Source organism: Pelodiscus sinensis, chromosome 1 (assembly GCF_052426305.1).
Source record: "Pelodiscus sinensis isolate ZL-2025 chromosome 1, ASM5242630v1, whole genome shotgun sequence".
NCBI classification, from domain to species: Eukaryota; Metazoa; Chordata; order Testudines; family Trionychidae; genus Pelodiscus; species Pelodiscus sinensis.
The window spans coordinates 229,912,807-229,926,934 of record NC_143052.1 but is presented as its reverse complement, the minus strand read 5'-3'; the positions used below and the strand labels follow the sequence as shown (position 1 = coordinate 229,926,934).

The 14,128-nt window shown below is 44.2% G+C and overlaps 1 protein-coding gene across 5 annotated transcripts in view; it reads left to right on the top strand.

Moving 5' to 3' along the window:
- Positions 1-547: 547 nt before the first annotated feature.
- LOC102453557 (regucalcin-like) overlaps positions 548-14,128 on the top strand; it is a 28,965-nt gene continuing 15,384 nt past the window's right edge. The window contains exons 1-2 of one of the 5 annotated variants that reach the window (XM_075916088.2): positions 548-722; positions 11,250-11,415. In XM_075916088.2, the coding sequence (XP_075772203.1) occupies positions 11,253-11,415 (163 nt within the window). In that variant the 5' untranslated portion in view covers positions 548-722; positions 11,250-11,252. Of the gene's footprint in view, positions 723-1,284; positions 1,398-4,243; positions 4,383-6,656; positions 7,021-11,249; positions 11,416-14,128 lie in introns of those variants that run through there. The other 4 variants (XM_075916082.2, XM_075916098.2, XM_089775367.1 and 1 more) reach the window with 4 other exon arrangements.

Below are 14,128 nucleotides of genomic sequence, written 5' to 3'. Positions count from 1 at the left end.
CTTTTCTAAGCTGAAAAGTCCAAGTATTTTTAATCTCTCTAATCATTTTTGTTGCCCTTTTCTGAACCTTTCTTGCTGTATTACCGAAATCCCAAATCCCACCCAGAGAATGTGGCTGCTGCTTTCAGTTCAGCTCCCAAACCTTGACCAATGGGGACGAACTGCTTGGTAGACTTTTATACACGAGGTATGGTGAATCTCCATCCCTTCAATGGAACTTTTTCTGATTCTTCATACAGAAGTTTTTCCATTTATATTTGAATGAACGAAGAGCAATCACCTCTCCCTGAGATTTCCTGCCCTGCTATCATTCATCTAATTTAATGGAATTTCTTCACTTTTGTTTTCATTAATTTGTTTATGTTATCTCCTGAACAGTGACTTGCACTGTTTTAAGGTAGGGTTGGGCAAGAACTCAACAACAGGAGAAGCCGTATCAGGAGGAGCAGCTGCTGTGCCCTAAAGGGTTTTTCATTCGTGATCTAAATCTATAGTCACGGGTTTGTGTATTTATTTCCAACCAACCTGGGAGAATCAAGGTATTCCTTTGCCTGAGAAATAATTTCTCTTGAAATAAGCAATAAAGTAATTGCTGCTTTGGGATTCAAAATCTTCCTGACCCAAGTTTCATTCAAGAGGGATTCTTGAAGGAGAAGGACGTTACATGAACATAACCCTTCAGTTGGCTTTAGGAGAATATTGCCGAGTTGGGTGCCACAGAGGTCAGTAGTGGCACTTGTGCCTGTTTATTAACAATGTAAATTCAGACAAGTTTGCTGTTGACTCTAAAAGAGGAGAATGGCAAATGCAAAGGTGAACAGAGTCAAACTGCAAAATGCAGGTTCCATCCAAAAAGAAGATGCTAGCAGTAGTAAGTGTAAAGTTGGATACTTTGGTGGAGGAAGGGGGAGGGGGCAGTTAGGAGGAAAGGAGTGAAGTGGGTCTGGCCCATGAAATCTCATCACCTAATAAACCATCTTGTTAGTCTTTAAAGTGCTACATAGTTCTGGCTTTTGTTTCAGCTAGACCAGACTAACACGGCTACATCTCTATTACTATTCTAGAGAGAAAATTAGTAAATATTTGCAATGCCATAGTGACAAAACTGGTGTTCTCTGGTGAGTGTACTATGTACACAAAATGTGTGTGTGTGTGTGTGTGTGTGTGTGTGTGTGTGTTTATGAATCTCATGCAGAGAGGTAATAGTGCCCTAGTACATGGCCCAGTGTCTGAACCAGTTCATTCAGTTTAGGAAAACTAAAATTAAAAGAACCCAACAGCAGTTGCATAAGGATTTGGAGGATAAGATATCAGGAGAAACAAAATGCTCTGAATGTGTGTGTAATCCTGATGTTGTGGGTGGAGAAGAAATGCTGTCAGGGACCGTGAACCCACAGGTACTATTGCAGAGGGCTATGATCATGATCTGTGAATAGTGTTAGGTTGAGGATTTCAATCGAGAATTTTTCTGTTTCACAGAACAATAGGACAAGAAGCAAATTAACCGAGGATAAAGAAGGAAAAGTTGAGGAAAATGTTTAGTGTCTTGTTTAGTCTTGTTTTGGTGGGGATTAGAGGGTGGTGAGGTGCGCCACCCTGGGAGAATTTCTGAGATTTAATAGGGAAAACATGCATCTCACTACATGCTGGGTTACCTTTGCTAGCTGGTGTATCTGAGTAGCAAGCCTGGGCCTGCTTTAGGGTGTCTTGCAACTCAAGGGGCACATGGCAGAAGCACTTCATGAGCTTTGGGGAGCACAAGATAGCAATTGTGGCTGGCTATTGGGCAGGATGAAGATGACCTTTCCACAGATGTCCACCTGCATGCTTGCACATTCTCAGAGCATTTACATCTAGCTCTGTGTGACTTGTATTTTTTCATTGTAATACTGTTTTCATAACTGGCTTATAGCTGGGATGAATGCCTGACTATATTACATCCATACTGCTCTTTGAGAAAACAGTGCATTCGTTTTCATTGTTATGGTTATTACTTCACTTCTTGGCATTGCTTCATTTCATTTTAGCAATATGGTATTAAACTTTAGTCTCAGCAAGAGAAAAGTAGTGCTGTTTGGAAAATGTATTTTTCCCATAAAAAATTCTTGCTGAAAATGGATTTTTGGAGGCTTTGATTTAAAAATGATAATTTTTCATTTTTTGACAAACAAAAATGAACAATTTATATGGTTTTCAGGGGTTTTTTTAAATGAAAACAGAATGTTTTTCCTCCCAAAATTTCCATTTAGTCAAAAAGGCATTTTTTTAAATATATAAAATGGTAATTGTTTTTCAATCAGCTCTCTGTAGGAAAGGAAGGCCAGTAGGTTCCATGCTGTGAAACTGAGCCTGGCACAAACACCTGTGAAACATTCAAACACAAAAATTCTGGGGCACACCTGTTTGGGCTTGATGACAAAACAGTGTACTATGGAAAACTGTCAGGGGAACACTGGGTTAGCTATTGTTATTTGGGGAGGTCATTGTGTTTTACACTGACAGAAAAGCTCCTTCTATTGGCAAACACTACACTACGGAGCTCTGCCAGTGTAGCTATACTGGCTATGTTTTTCTAGTGTAGACAAGGGTTCTCCACCACCATATTTAGAACCCAATATTCTAACACTTCCTTCCTTGAGGTCTCACGTAACATTATACAGGTTGGACCTCGCTGGTCCGGCACCCTGGGGAGCTGACTGATCCCAAATGAGTGGATTTGCCAGACCAGAGAAGGTCCCTCACCTCATGGCCCATGCTGCCCCCGCTGCTGCTGGGGCTGGAGTGCCATGGCCAGAGCTCTGCAGCCACCTGGCTCCACAGCTGGAACAGAGCTCTGCAGATGTGTGGTTGGGGTGGAGGGATGGGACCAAAGCTCCTCAGCCTGGGTCAGAGCTCCCTGGCTGCCGCTGGGGCTGGAGTTCCCCAGATGCTGGAGCCAGAATGCAGCCGGAGCTCCTCGACCAGAGACAGGGCATGGCTCCCCAGCTACTGCTGGGGTTGGAGCGCCTTGGCCGGGGCTGGTGGTCCATGGCCATGGCCAGGTTAGAGCTTCATGGCTGCTGGGGCTAGGGAGCACTGCTAGGGCCAGATCTCCCTGCCATGTCGTCCATCCTCCCCTTCCCCCCATACACACACACTCTGGGATCCTGGCTGAGTGTCCAGTGCTGCTTACGGCACTGCTGTCCCGTCGCCAGACCTCCCTCGTCCTGGACTTTTTGGTCCAGGAACATCATGGTACATGCCAGACCACAAATGTTCCCAGAACAGGGAAAGCTGGTTAAGGGAGGTACAACCTGTACTAAAAAAAAAGGACAAATGCAAAATATTCCACTTAGGAAGGAACAATTTGTTGCACACGTACAAAATGGAAAGAGCCTATCTAGGAAGGAGTACTGCAGAAAGGGATCTGGGGATCACAGTGGATCATAAGCTAAATATGAGTCAACAATATAAAACTGTTAAAAAACAGCAAACATCATTCTGGGATGTAGTAGAAGGAGTGTTGTAAGGAAGCCACAAGAAGCCATTCTGCTCTGCACTGATTAGGTTTCATTGGAGTATTGTGGCCAGTTCTGGGTGCCACATTTCAGGAAAGATGTGGACAAATTGGAGAAGGTCCGGAGAAGAGCTGATTAAAAATGATTAAAGGTCTAAAAAACATGACCCATGAGGGAAGATTTAAAAAAGGTTTTGTTTAGTCCGGAAAAGAGAAGACTGAGAGGGACATGGTAACTATTTTCAAGTACATAAAAAGTTGTTACAAGGAGAAGGGAGAGTTTTTCTTCTGAACCTCAGAGGCTAGGACAAGAAGTAATGAGTTTAAATTGCAGCAAGGAAATTTTAGACTGGACATTAGGAAAAACAGAACTGTGAGACTCCATGGCTATGGACATGTTAATAAAACAAAGTGACACTGGTCCACCAGTGGTCTGGACGGTGCTTGGTTCTTCCATGAGATCCCTTCCATATGATTCTATGAAAATCTTATTTTCACCTCATTTTATCTCTCTAGTCACGTCTCTAAATTTAAAATGCCTGGACTAGTCACTTGACAACATGAATGGTGAAATATCTTCATTTTCCTCCTCTGCTCCCAATGACAGCTCTGAGCAAGATTTTCCTACCTTTTAGAATGTCCTGCTGCTGCTAGCATTATGAAACAGACCATTTTCAGGGCCTTGTTTCATGCCTCATCATTCATGTGACTGCTGACTGCACAGAAAATGTAAACAGCTAGCTGCTAAGTACAGATAACTATTACACATTTTTAATCTCTGAAACTGTTGACAGCTTTACTGTGTCAGCATAGGAAAGAAAACACCAATCCAGTCCTTGGGTTCATCTGCTGGAGCTATATGCTTTAATTAGTCCTTAATAGCTGAGTAAGTATCACATTGCCTCTTTATGCCCTGTAGCTTTGTTTAAATATTCTACCTTTTTGACTATGTTGAAATGGCAGTGTCTTAAAATTGTGTAATTCCCAAAATTACTCAATTATCTTTCATAGACTATTATTCAATTGGACAGAAAATTTAATTGTTAGGTGTTGCTTTGTTGTTTAAGATTTCAATCTGAAGTTAAAATTGAGACACACACACTCTCTCTCTTTCTGTGTGTGTGTGCATGACACAGAATCACAGGCACAGCGTGATTAATAGTAGATTCTTTTTATACGACTAATATATACTGAAGCCACAAACTTTGCTACAACAATGATTTTTAAAGGCATACAATATTTAACATTCAGAAATACTGTTAGAAAAAAGCTCTTGGAAAGAGGCTTCTAATAATACCATTTCTTTTTTACATCAGATTGGATGTTTTTATATCATTTGGCGTTTAGCACCTAACTGAAAAAACACTTCTTGAATCCTCAAAACAATAGTAATTTTAAGTTGTTTCAATAAGGAAAATATTTAGATGGTACCAGGTTGAATCATACCACAAGGCTACGTCTACACTGGCATGATTTTCCGGAAATGCTTTTAACGGAAAAGTTTTCCATTAAAAGCATTTTCGGAAAAGCACGTCTAGATTGGCAGGACACTTTTCCGGAAAAGCACTTTTTCCGGAAAAGCGTCTGTGGCCAATCTAGATGCGCTTTTCCGCAAAAAAGCCCCGATCGTCATTTTTGCCATTGGGACTTTTTTGCAGAAAACAATACTGTGCTGTCTACACTGGCCCTTTTCCGGAACAGTTTTCCGGAAAAAGACTTTTGCCCGAACGGGAGCAGCATAGTTTTTCTGGAAAAGCACTGATGATTTTACATTAGATCGTCAGTGCTTTTCCGGAAATTCAAGCGGCCAGTGTAGACAGCTGGCAAGTTTTTCCGGAAAATCATCTGATTTTCCGGAATAACTTGCCAGTGTAGACACAGCCCAAGAGTTTATGTATTACACCTGCAGGACAATGTAGCACTTTAAAGACTAACAAGATGGTTTATTAGATGATGAGCTTTCGTAGGCCAGACCCACTTCCTCAGATCAAATAGTGGAAGAAAGTAGTCACAACCATATATACCAAAGGATACAATTATAAAAATGAACAAATATGATAAATTTTTTTAATTGTATCCTTTGGTATATATGGTTGTGACTACTTTCTTCCACTATTTGATCTGAGGAAGTGGGTCTGGCCCACGAAAGCTCATCATCTAATAAACCATCTTGTTAGTCTTTAAAGTGCTACATTGTCCTGCATTTTGCTTCAACTACCCCAGACTAACACGGCTACATTTCTATCACTGTATTACACCTGTGTGACAGCACAGGCTTGCAATGGGTTTAATGACATAAAAACACTATTTTCACCCATTACTTTTTAAACACTGTTCCCTTTGACTCACACACCACAGTTACATCCCTGGCATTGCTTAACAACATGAAAATACTTGGCAACATTACAAAAGCATTAAACTCGTGTCCTAGAATTGGGGAGAAGGAGGAATTACTCCAGGGAAATATCAGAAAATATATGTAGAAAAATGAATGAAAATCCATGTTAATAATAAAGTTTTTATGCAGTGTTGTTATAACTTGCGAACAGGTGATTGCTAACAGGGAGTTTTGAGAGGGAGTTCTCCAGGTGAAGGAGAAGCAGATACAGGACTCTTGAGGGACGTGTGTTTTGTTATTGGGGCTTTCTTACTGTGTGCTGAGCTTGTGTTTGTTTGGTGTGTGGTGGTGTTGGTTTTTTTAATTATTTATTTATTTATTTATTTATTTATTTTCTTTCCCGGTTTGAGTGAGGCTTTAGAGAGAGAATTCTCCAGGTAGAGGAGAAGCAGATACAGGAGTCTTGAGGGAAGTGGGTGTTGTGTTTGGGGCTTTCTTGCTGTGTGCTGAGCTTGTGTTTGTGAGTGAGGGTTGGTGTGTGTTCTTTTTTGTTTTTTTGTTTATTTATTTATTTTCCCCTGTGTTTGAGAGTGAGGCTTTTTTTCCCCCCACCTCCCCCTCCCCTTGATTGGCTGTGATTGGCAGGTGGAAACTGTTGGCTTCTAATTAAAGTTTGAATTCTAGAAGCCTCTGCTGATTGGCTGAGCCTTGGTAGGGGTAGGGGCTTTATAAGGCAGTGGGCAAGTGACCAAGGAGCTTGCGAACAGGTGAGTGCTAACAGGGAGTTTTGAGAAGGAGTTGGGAAGGGTGGGAGGTTCTCTTGCCTTTCTTTTTAAATCCCTTTTCCAGGACAGCAGCGATGGTTGGTGATGGGTCTGCTGTTGTTACCTGCACAGCGTGTGCCATGTTTGTCTTCCTCCTGGAAGAAAGAACGGATTTCATCTGCACCAAGTGCAAGCTGGTCGACATTTTGGAAGAAAAAATTAGAGGACTGGAGGCCCAAGTGTCGACCCTACGCTTGATCAGAGAGGATGAAGACTTCCTCGATAGAAGGCAGCATTTAATCCTTCAAGCACGGCAGGCAGAAGAACCAGAGAGGGCAGTACGTGACCAAGAAGAGAACTGGCAGCATGTAACTTCTAGAAGGGGAAAAAGGCCAGCACGGGAATCCCCTGATGCTATAGAGGTAAGCAATCGCTTTCAAGCTCTCTCCACAGGCTCTGCAGTGCTGAAAGCTCTGGAAGGGACCTCACAAGGAAGAAACCAGAAGGGAACACCATCTACTGGAAGGCATGGGATGCGTAGTCCTATGGATGGGGGTTCCACGGCCACCATGCCCAAAAGGAAACGACGGGTGGTGGTGGTCGGGGACTCCCTTCTAAGAGGGACTGAGCCATCCCTCTGCCATCCGGACCTGGAATCTCGAGAGTTGTGCTTCTTACCGGGAGCTCGCATTCAGGATGTCACTGAGAGGCTTACCAAGCTGATCAAACCTTCGGATTGCTACCCCTTCCTGCTTCTTCACGTGGGAACTAATGATACGGCCAAGAATGATCTTGAGCGTGTTACTGCAGATTATGTAGTGCTAGGAAGAAGGATCCAAGAATTTGGAGCGCAAGTGGTATTCTCCTCCATCCTCCCTGTTGAAGGGAAAGGACTGGGCAGGGATCGTTGAATTGAGGACGTAAACGCGTGGTTGCGCAGATGGTGTCGCAGAGAGGGATTTGGTTTCTTTGACCATCGGACTCTGTTCCGGGTGCAAGGATTGTTAGGAAGAGATGGGATCCACCTAATGAAGAGAGGAAGGAGCATCTTCGTGGGCAGGCTTCCAAACCTAGTGAGGAGGGCTTTAAACTAGGTTCGTCGGGGGACGGTGACCAAAACCCTGAGGGGAGTGGGAAAGTCGTATACCGGGAAGAAATGCAGAGAGGAAGGGGCAAGAAAGGAGGACCCATGTTTCGAATGGAGAAGATAGGACGATCAACTGGTTACCTGAAGTGTTTGTACACTAATGCGAGAATCCTGGGCAACAAACAGGAAGAACTGGACGCCCTGGCCCAGACCAAGAAATATGATTTAATTGGGATAACAGAGACTTGGTGGGATGACTCGCATGACTGGAGCGTTGTCATGGAAGGGTATAGACTGTTCAGGAAGAACAGGCCGGGGAGAAAAGGAGGAGGAGTTGCACTATATGTAAGAGAGCACTACGATTGCTCTGAACTCCAGTATAAAGAGGGAGAAAAACCTGTTGAGAGTCTATGGGTTAAGTTTAAAGGAGCAAACAACAGCATTGATGTTGTGGTTGGTGTTTGCTACAGGCCACCGAATCAGGTGGATGAGGTAGATGAGGCTTTCTTCGGACAACTGAGCAAAGCTTCCAGATCGTAGGCCCTGGTTCTCGTGGGGGACTTTAATCACCCTGACATCTGCTGGGAAACCTATACGGCAGTACACAGGCAATCCAGGAAGTTTTTGGAGAATGTTGGGGATAACTTCTTGACACAGGTGCTGAAGGATCCGACCAGGGGCCGTGCGCAGCTTGACCTTCTGCTCACAAACAGGGAGGAACTAATAGGGGAAGTGGAGGTGGGTAACAACCTGGGAAGCAGTGATCATGAGATGGTAGATTTCAGGATCCTGACGAAAGGAAGAAAAGAGAATAGTAAAATACACACCGTGAACTTCAAAGAAGCAGATTTTGACTCCCTCCGAGATCTGATGGGCAGAATCCCCTGGGATGTTAACATGAAAGGGAAACGAGTCCAGGACAGCTGGCAGTATTTTAAAGAAGCCTTATTGAAGGCACAGAAATAAACCATCCCGACGCGTAGCAGGAGAGGCAAACATGGTAGGAGACCAGATTGGCTTACAGGGGAAATCCTTGGTGAACTTAAGCACAAAAAGGAAGCTTACAAAGAGTGGAAACTTGGACAAATGACCAGGGAGGAGTTTAAAGGTATAGCTCGAGAATGCCAGGGGGTTATCAGGAAGGCAAAAGAGCAAATGGAATTGCGACTGGCTAAGGATGTGAAGGATAACAAGAAAAGTTTCTACAGGCATGTTAACAAGAAGAAGGTGATCAGAGAGGGTGTGCGGCCCCTAATGGATGAAGAAGGTAACCTAGTGACAGATGACGTGGGGAAAGCTGAAGTACTCAATGCTTTCTTTGCCTCTGTATTCACGGACAAGGTCAGCTCCTGGACTTCTGCGCCAAGTGATGCAAGATGGGATGAAGATGGACAGCCCGTGGTGGGTAAAGAACAGGTTAGGAACTATTTAGAAAAGCTAAACGTACATAAATCCATGGGTCCGGACTTAGTGCATCCGAGGGTACTGAGGGAGTTGGCAAATGTCATTGTGGAGCCTTTGGCTATTATCTTTGAAAAGTTGTGGAGATCAGGAGAAATCCCGGATGACTGGAAAAAGGCAAATGTAGTGCCCATCTTCAAAAAAGGGAAGAAGGATGATCCAGGGAACTATAGGCCGGTCAGTCTTACCTCGGTTCCTGGAAAAATCATGGAAGGGATCCTTTAGGAATCCATATTGAGGCACTTGGATGAGAGGAAAGTGATTAGGAATAGTCAGCATGGATTCACAAAGGGCAAGTTGTGCCTGACCAATCTGATTAGCTTCTATGATGAGGTAACTGGCTCAGTGGACATGGGGAAGTCAGTGGATGTTATATACCTTGACTTTAGCAAGGCTTTTGATATGGTCTCCCACAATATTCTTGCCAGCAAGTTAAGGGATTGTGGATTGGATAAATGGACGGTAAGATGGATAGAAAGCTGGCTAGAAGGCCGGGCCCAGCGGGTAGTGATCAATGGCTTGATGTCAGGATGGCAGTCGGTATCTAGCGGAGTGCCCCAAGGTTCGGTTCTAGGACCGGTTTTGTTCAATATCCTTATTAATGATCTGGATGAGGGGATGGATTGCACCCTCAGCAAGTTTGCGGATGACACTAAGCTGGGGGGAGAGGTAGATACGCTTAAGGGCAGAGATAGGGTACAGAATGACTTAGGCAAATTGGAGGATTGGGCCACAAGAAATCTGATGAGGTTCAACAAGGACAAGTGTAGAGTCCTGCACTTGGGACGGAAGAATCCCAAGCATAGTTACAAGCTGGGGACCAACCAGTTAAGTAGTAGTTCTGCAGAAAAGGACCTGGGGGTTACAGTGGATGAGAAGCTAGATATGAGTCAACAGTGTGCCCTTGTAGCCAAGAAGGCTAATGGCATATTAGGTTGCATTAAGAGGAGCATTGCCAGCAGATCCAGAGATGTAATTATTCCCCTTTATTCGGCTTTGGTGAGGCCACATCTGGAGTATTGTGTCCAGTTCTGGGCTCCCCACTACAAAAAGGATGTGGACGCATTGGAGAGGGTCCAGCGGAGGGCAACCAAAATGATTAGGGGGCTGGAGCATATGACTTATGAGGAGAGGCTGAGGGACTTGGGTCTGTTTAGTCTGCAGAAGCGAAGAGTGAGGGGGGATTTCATAGCAGCCTTCAACTTCCTGAAGGGAGGTTCCAAAGAGGATGGAGACAGGCTGTTTTCAGTAGTGACAGATGGCAGAACAAGGAGCAATGGTCTCAAGTTGTGGTGGGAGAGGTCCAGGTTGGATATTAGGGAAAACTATTTCACTAGGAGGGTGGTGAAGCACTAGAATGGGTTACCTAGGGAAGTAGTGTTAAGTCTCGGCTTCACAAAGCCCTGGCCGGGTTGATTTAGTTGGAATTGGTCCTGCCTAGGGCAGGGGGCTGGACTTGATGACCTTCTGAGGTCTCTTCCAGTTCTATGATTCTATTATTCTAACTTTGTTGGTTCCAGGATATTTATTACAAGAGACAAGGTGGGCAAGATAACATCTTTTATGTAATCTCAAAAGCTTGTTTCTCTTACCTACAGAAGTTACTCCAGTAAAATATATTATTCCACCTACCTTATTTAACTATAAATTGTAATAATGCTTTCTCATGTTTGACTCTTCCCTCACTCCAATTTTTGTTTATTCCCTCTTTTTGCCTTTTCCCTTTCTCTTTCCAGAAGTCTGCTTAGCAAATATGATGGCTTTAGAATATCATCAGGAGTTTTTTTTTTATCAAGCTTTTAGTGTATTATAATTTGACCAGATATAAAACTGTGATCCTCACTCTGTGTGTCTCAATAGGCTAGTCCTCGATTGTGAAGTGCTAAGATAAGATAATAACGGGAGTCATATAAGTGCCATAGTCTAGATGTATTGGATCCCCCAAATATTTATCCTAATGCTGTGTGGCATCTATGGGACCATATCATTCACTAATTGGTGCTCTGAATATGGTGTTTCTATAAAAAAAATTCAGTACAAGCAGTCTTCTTTTATTAAAATGATTTTTTTCATGTGGCTCATCTTTTGCTCTCCTCCTCTCAGGCCATGTCTTCTATTAAGATTGAGACTGCTGTGAAGGAGAAGAACAGGATGGGGGAGTGCCCGATATGGGAAGAAAGGGAAAATGCACTTGTATATGTAGATATTAATTCACAGAAAGTTTGCCGCTGGAACTCAGTCACCAATGAAGTATACAGTGTATCAGTGGGTAAGACAGAGCCACTCTGAGTCTTAAAATTGTGTGCTATTTTGTTTCTGTACCTTTTTTGTTTTTTTTTCTGTATTATTGTCAGTGTATCTCTGCCATTAGATATTTATATGCAGTGAAATTGTAGCCATGTCCCAGTTTAGTAGTGCCATGCTGCCTGACAGCCAAGAGCACCAAACTCATGCTGGAGTGTCAGAAAATAGAGCATGTACTCCAAACTGATGGTATAGACTGTCATAAGATTTCACCTAGCCAGTTACAAATGTGTGGTTCCAAAATGCTATACTAGTTATTATGATCTAGCCACAGACTGGTTCCTTTAGGCCCTGCAGTTCCTCCTGTACTACTCAGACAAACCAGACTTCTGTGACAAATGATTAGCAAAATCAAGAATCACATGTTTTTCTAGTCCCAAAGAACCAGATACACACTATAGGCCAGATATACTCAGGTCTTACCAAAAAACCATACTTGTAGCCAGTCCTTTAACAACTAGAAACTAAAGGTTTATTAATATATAAAAAAGAGCATTATTAAGAGGTGCCAATGAATCATATCCATGACAGTTGATTTCGGTTTGTAGATCAGGATAATAGCAGTGATGCTGAATTTGCCAGTTTGTAATAAGTCTTTCTGGTTCATCTCAAATTTTGGGGTCCTCAGTCCATTGTTCAAAGTTCTTTTTTTTAGAAATCATAATTCAGAGATGTGGAGTAGGAAAGAGACAAGGGGATGGTGTCACGCTCTCCAGTTTATTAACTCAAGCCTATGTGCATGGAAAGTTACTGTTTCAAACATGGAGTCAGGAATCACATTTTCTATGTGCCCTTGCTGAGTCAGAAGGCATCCATTGCCTATATGCTTTCTGAGGGGCCCTCTAAAAAAGGGGTGAGGAACCTTTTTTTGGCTTGGGGGCCGTTGATCCACAGAAAAAATCAGTCGGGGGCCACACATAAGTGAGAAGCAAAAAACAAAAAACAAACCTGACCTGGCCTCCAAGTGAGGAGAAAACACCCTCATAGATGTGGCCTCTGACTGGGAAGTAGGAAAAAGACATTCACCTCACTCCCCTCAAGCACCAGCTTTGGGGAGTGGGGAGAGGCACTCAGGCCTTCCCCTCTAGGGCCAGATTAACTCCTCCGGAGGCCCAGGGCTAGTGGATTTTATGGGGCACTCCTAGGCTCTGGGGCCAGGCCAGAAATAAGGGGTTCAGTGTGTGGGAGAGGGCAATTAGGGAGTGGGCTGGGATAGGGTGAGGTATCTGGGCAGGAGGAAGGGTGCAGGAGCAGGCTGGAGGTGAAAGTGCAGAGTGTGGGTGGGAGACAGGGTATAGGAGCAGGATGGAGGACTTGGGAGGGAGGGAGGGTGCAGGAGTGGGGTTGTGCTGGAGGGTCTGTGTGGGAGATGGGGTGCAGGAGAAGGATGGGATACGGGGTCTGAGCAGGAGGTATGGTGCAGCAGCGGGTTGGGGGTGAGGGTGTGCGGTCCGAGAGGGAGAGTGCAGGAGTGGGATACAGGTGTGGGGTCAGGGCGGGAGGGAAGATACAGCCAGGAGAGGGGAGAGGACTGGGGTGCCTATCTGGCACAGCACCTGAGGGGATGCAGGTGGCTTCGCACTGCTCTGCATGCAGCAGGGAAGCATTCCTTGCAGGCATTGTCCCCACTGCTCTCATTGGGGAGAAGGTGCTAGTGGTGGTGCGTGCAGGGAGCGCTTCCCTGCAGCACACAGAGCTGCTTCCTCCCCCTACGAGGCAGAGCCTGTGGGCTGGATCCAGCCCCAGTTTGCCTTGAACACATTCATGAGGCTTGGGGCTTGCCCTTCTCCCTGCAGCAGGGAGCTGTTTTGGTGTTCCAGCCACAGTGTCCTCCATGTGGCCGGAGAATCTGTGCTGGCTTGCTCCTCTGCTGGGGCAGAGGCAAGCCCCAAGCCTCATGAACTGGATCAAGGGCCTGAGGTTCCTCACCCCTGCAAAAGAATTGATTTTTCTGAATGGCCCATCAATCATCGCTGGCTGGTTTGGATGTAAATCTGTCCTGTGGGTGGTACTCAGGAATACAACAGGTTAGAGATACAAACATGCAGCAAAGGTTCATAACTTCATATAATACGATAATGCATATGACGGAGAATTTTAATCCGAGGGTTCCAAGCCTGTCCCAATTAATTCCAGACACCCTTCTTAAGCAACCAGCTTTATTCAGGAATGCATTCCAGGGCAAAAATCTCCAGGATACTCTCAGGAAAAGTTTTGCAACTTCTCAAACAAAAGGCAATGTCTTTTGTATCATCTTACATGGTAATCACCCCTTTCCCACTGATCACTTACAGTTGCCTGCATACACAGGTCATGCCCCTTTGCACCAAATTCCCTCCAATCATTCCCCCTCACAGTCCCTTTTCAGGCCTTACATCAGGTTCAAACCAGTTTCACCTATCCCCTCCTTGTTGTATACCTGTGTCCAAGCACGTACCTCTTTACAAAGACCAGACTTAACATCCAGGTCACACAAAGGTCATACTGACAACAAATTAAGTTTATCCTTCACATACACATAAACAGGATAACATTCAACAAATCATCAGTTTTCCAATGATGCACTACAAGGTATACTTTGTATGAAATGTATCACAATTTGTAACAGTGGTGCTATGTCAGTGGTGATAACTTTAGTGTACACATGGTCTTCTTTCTTTCTCCTCAGCATCAGAAGT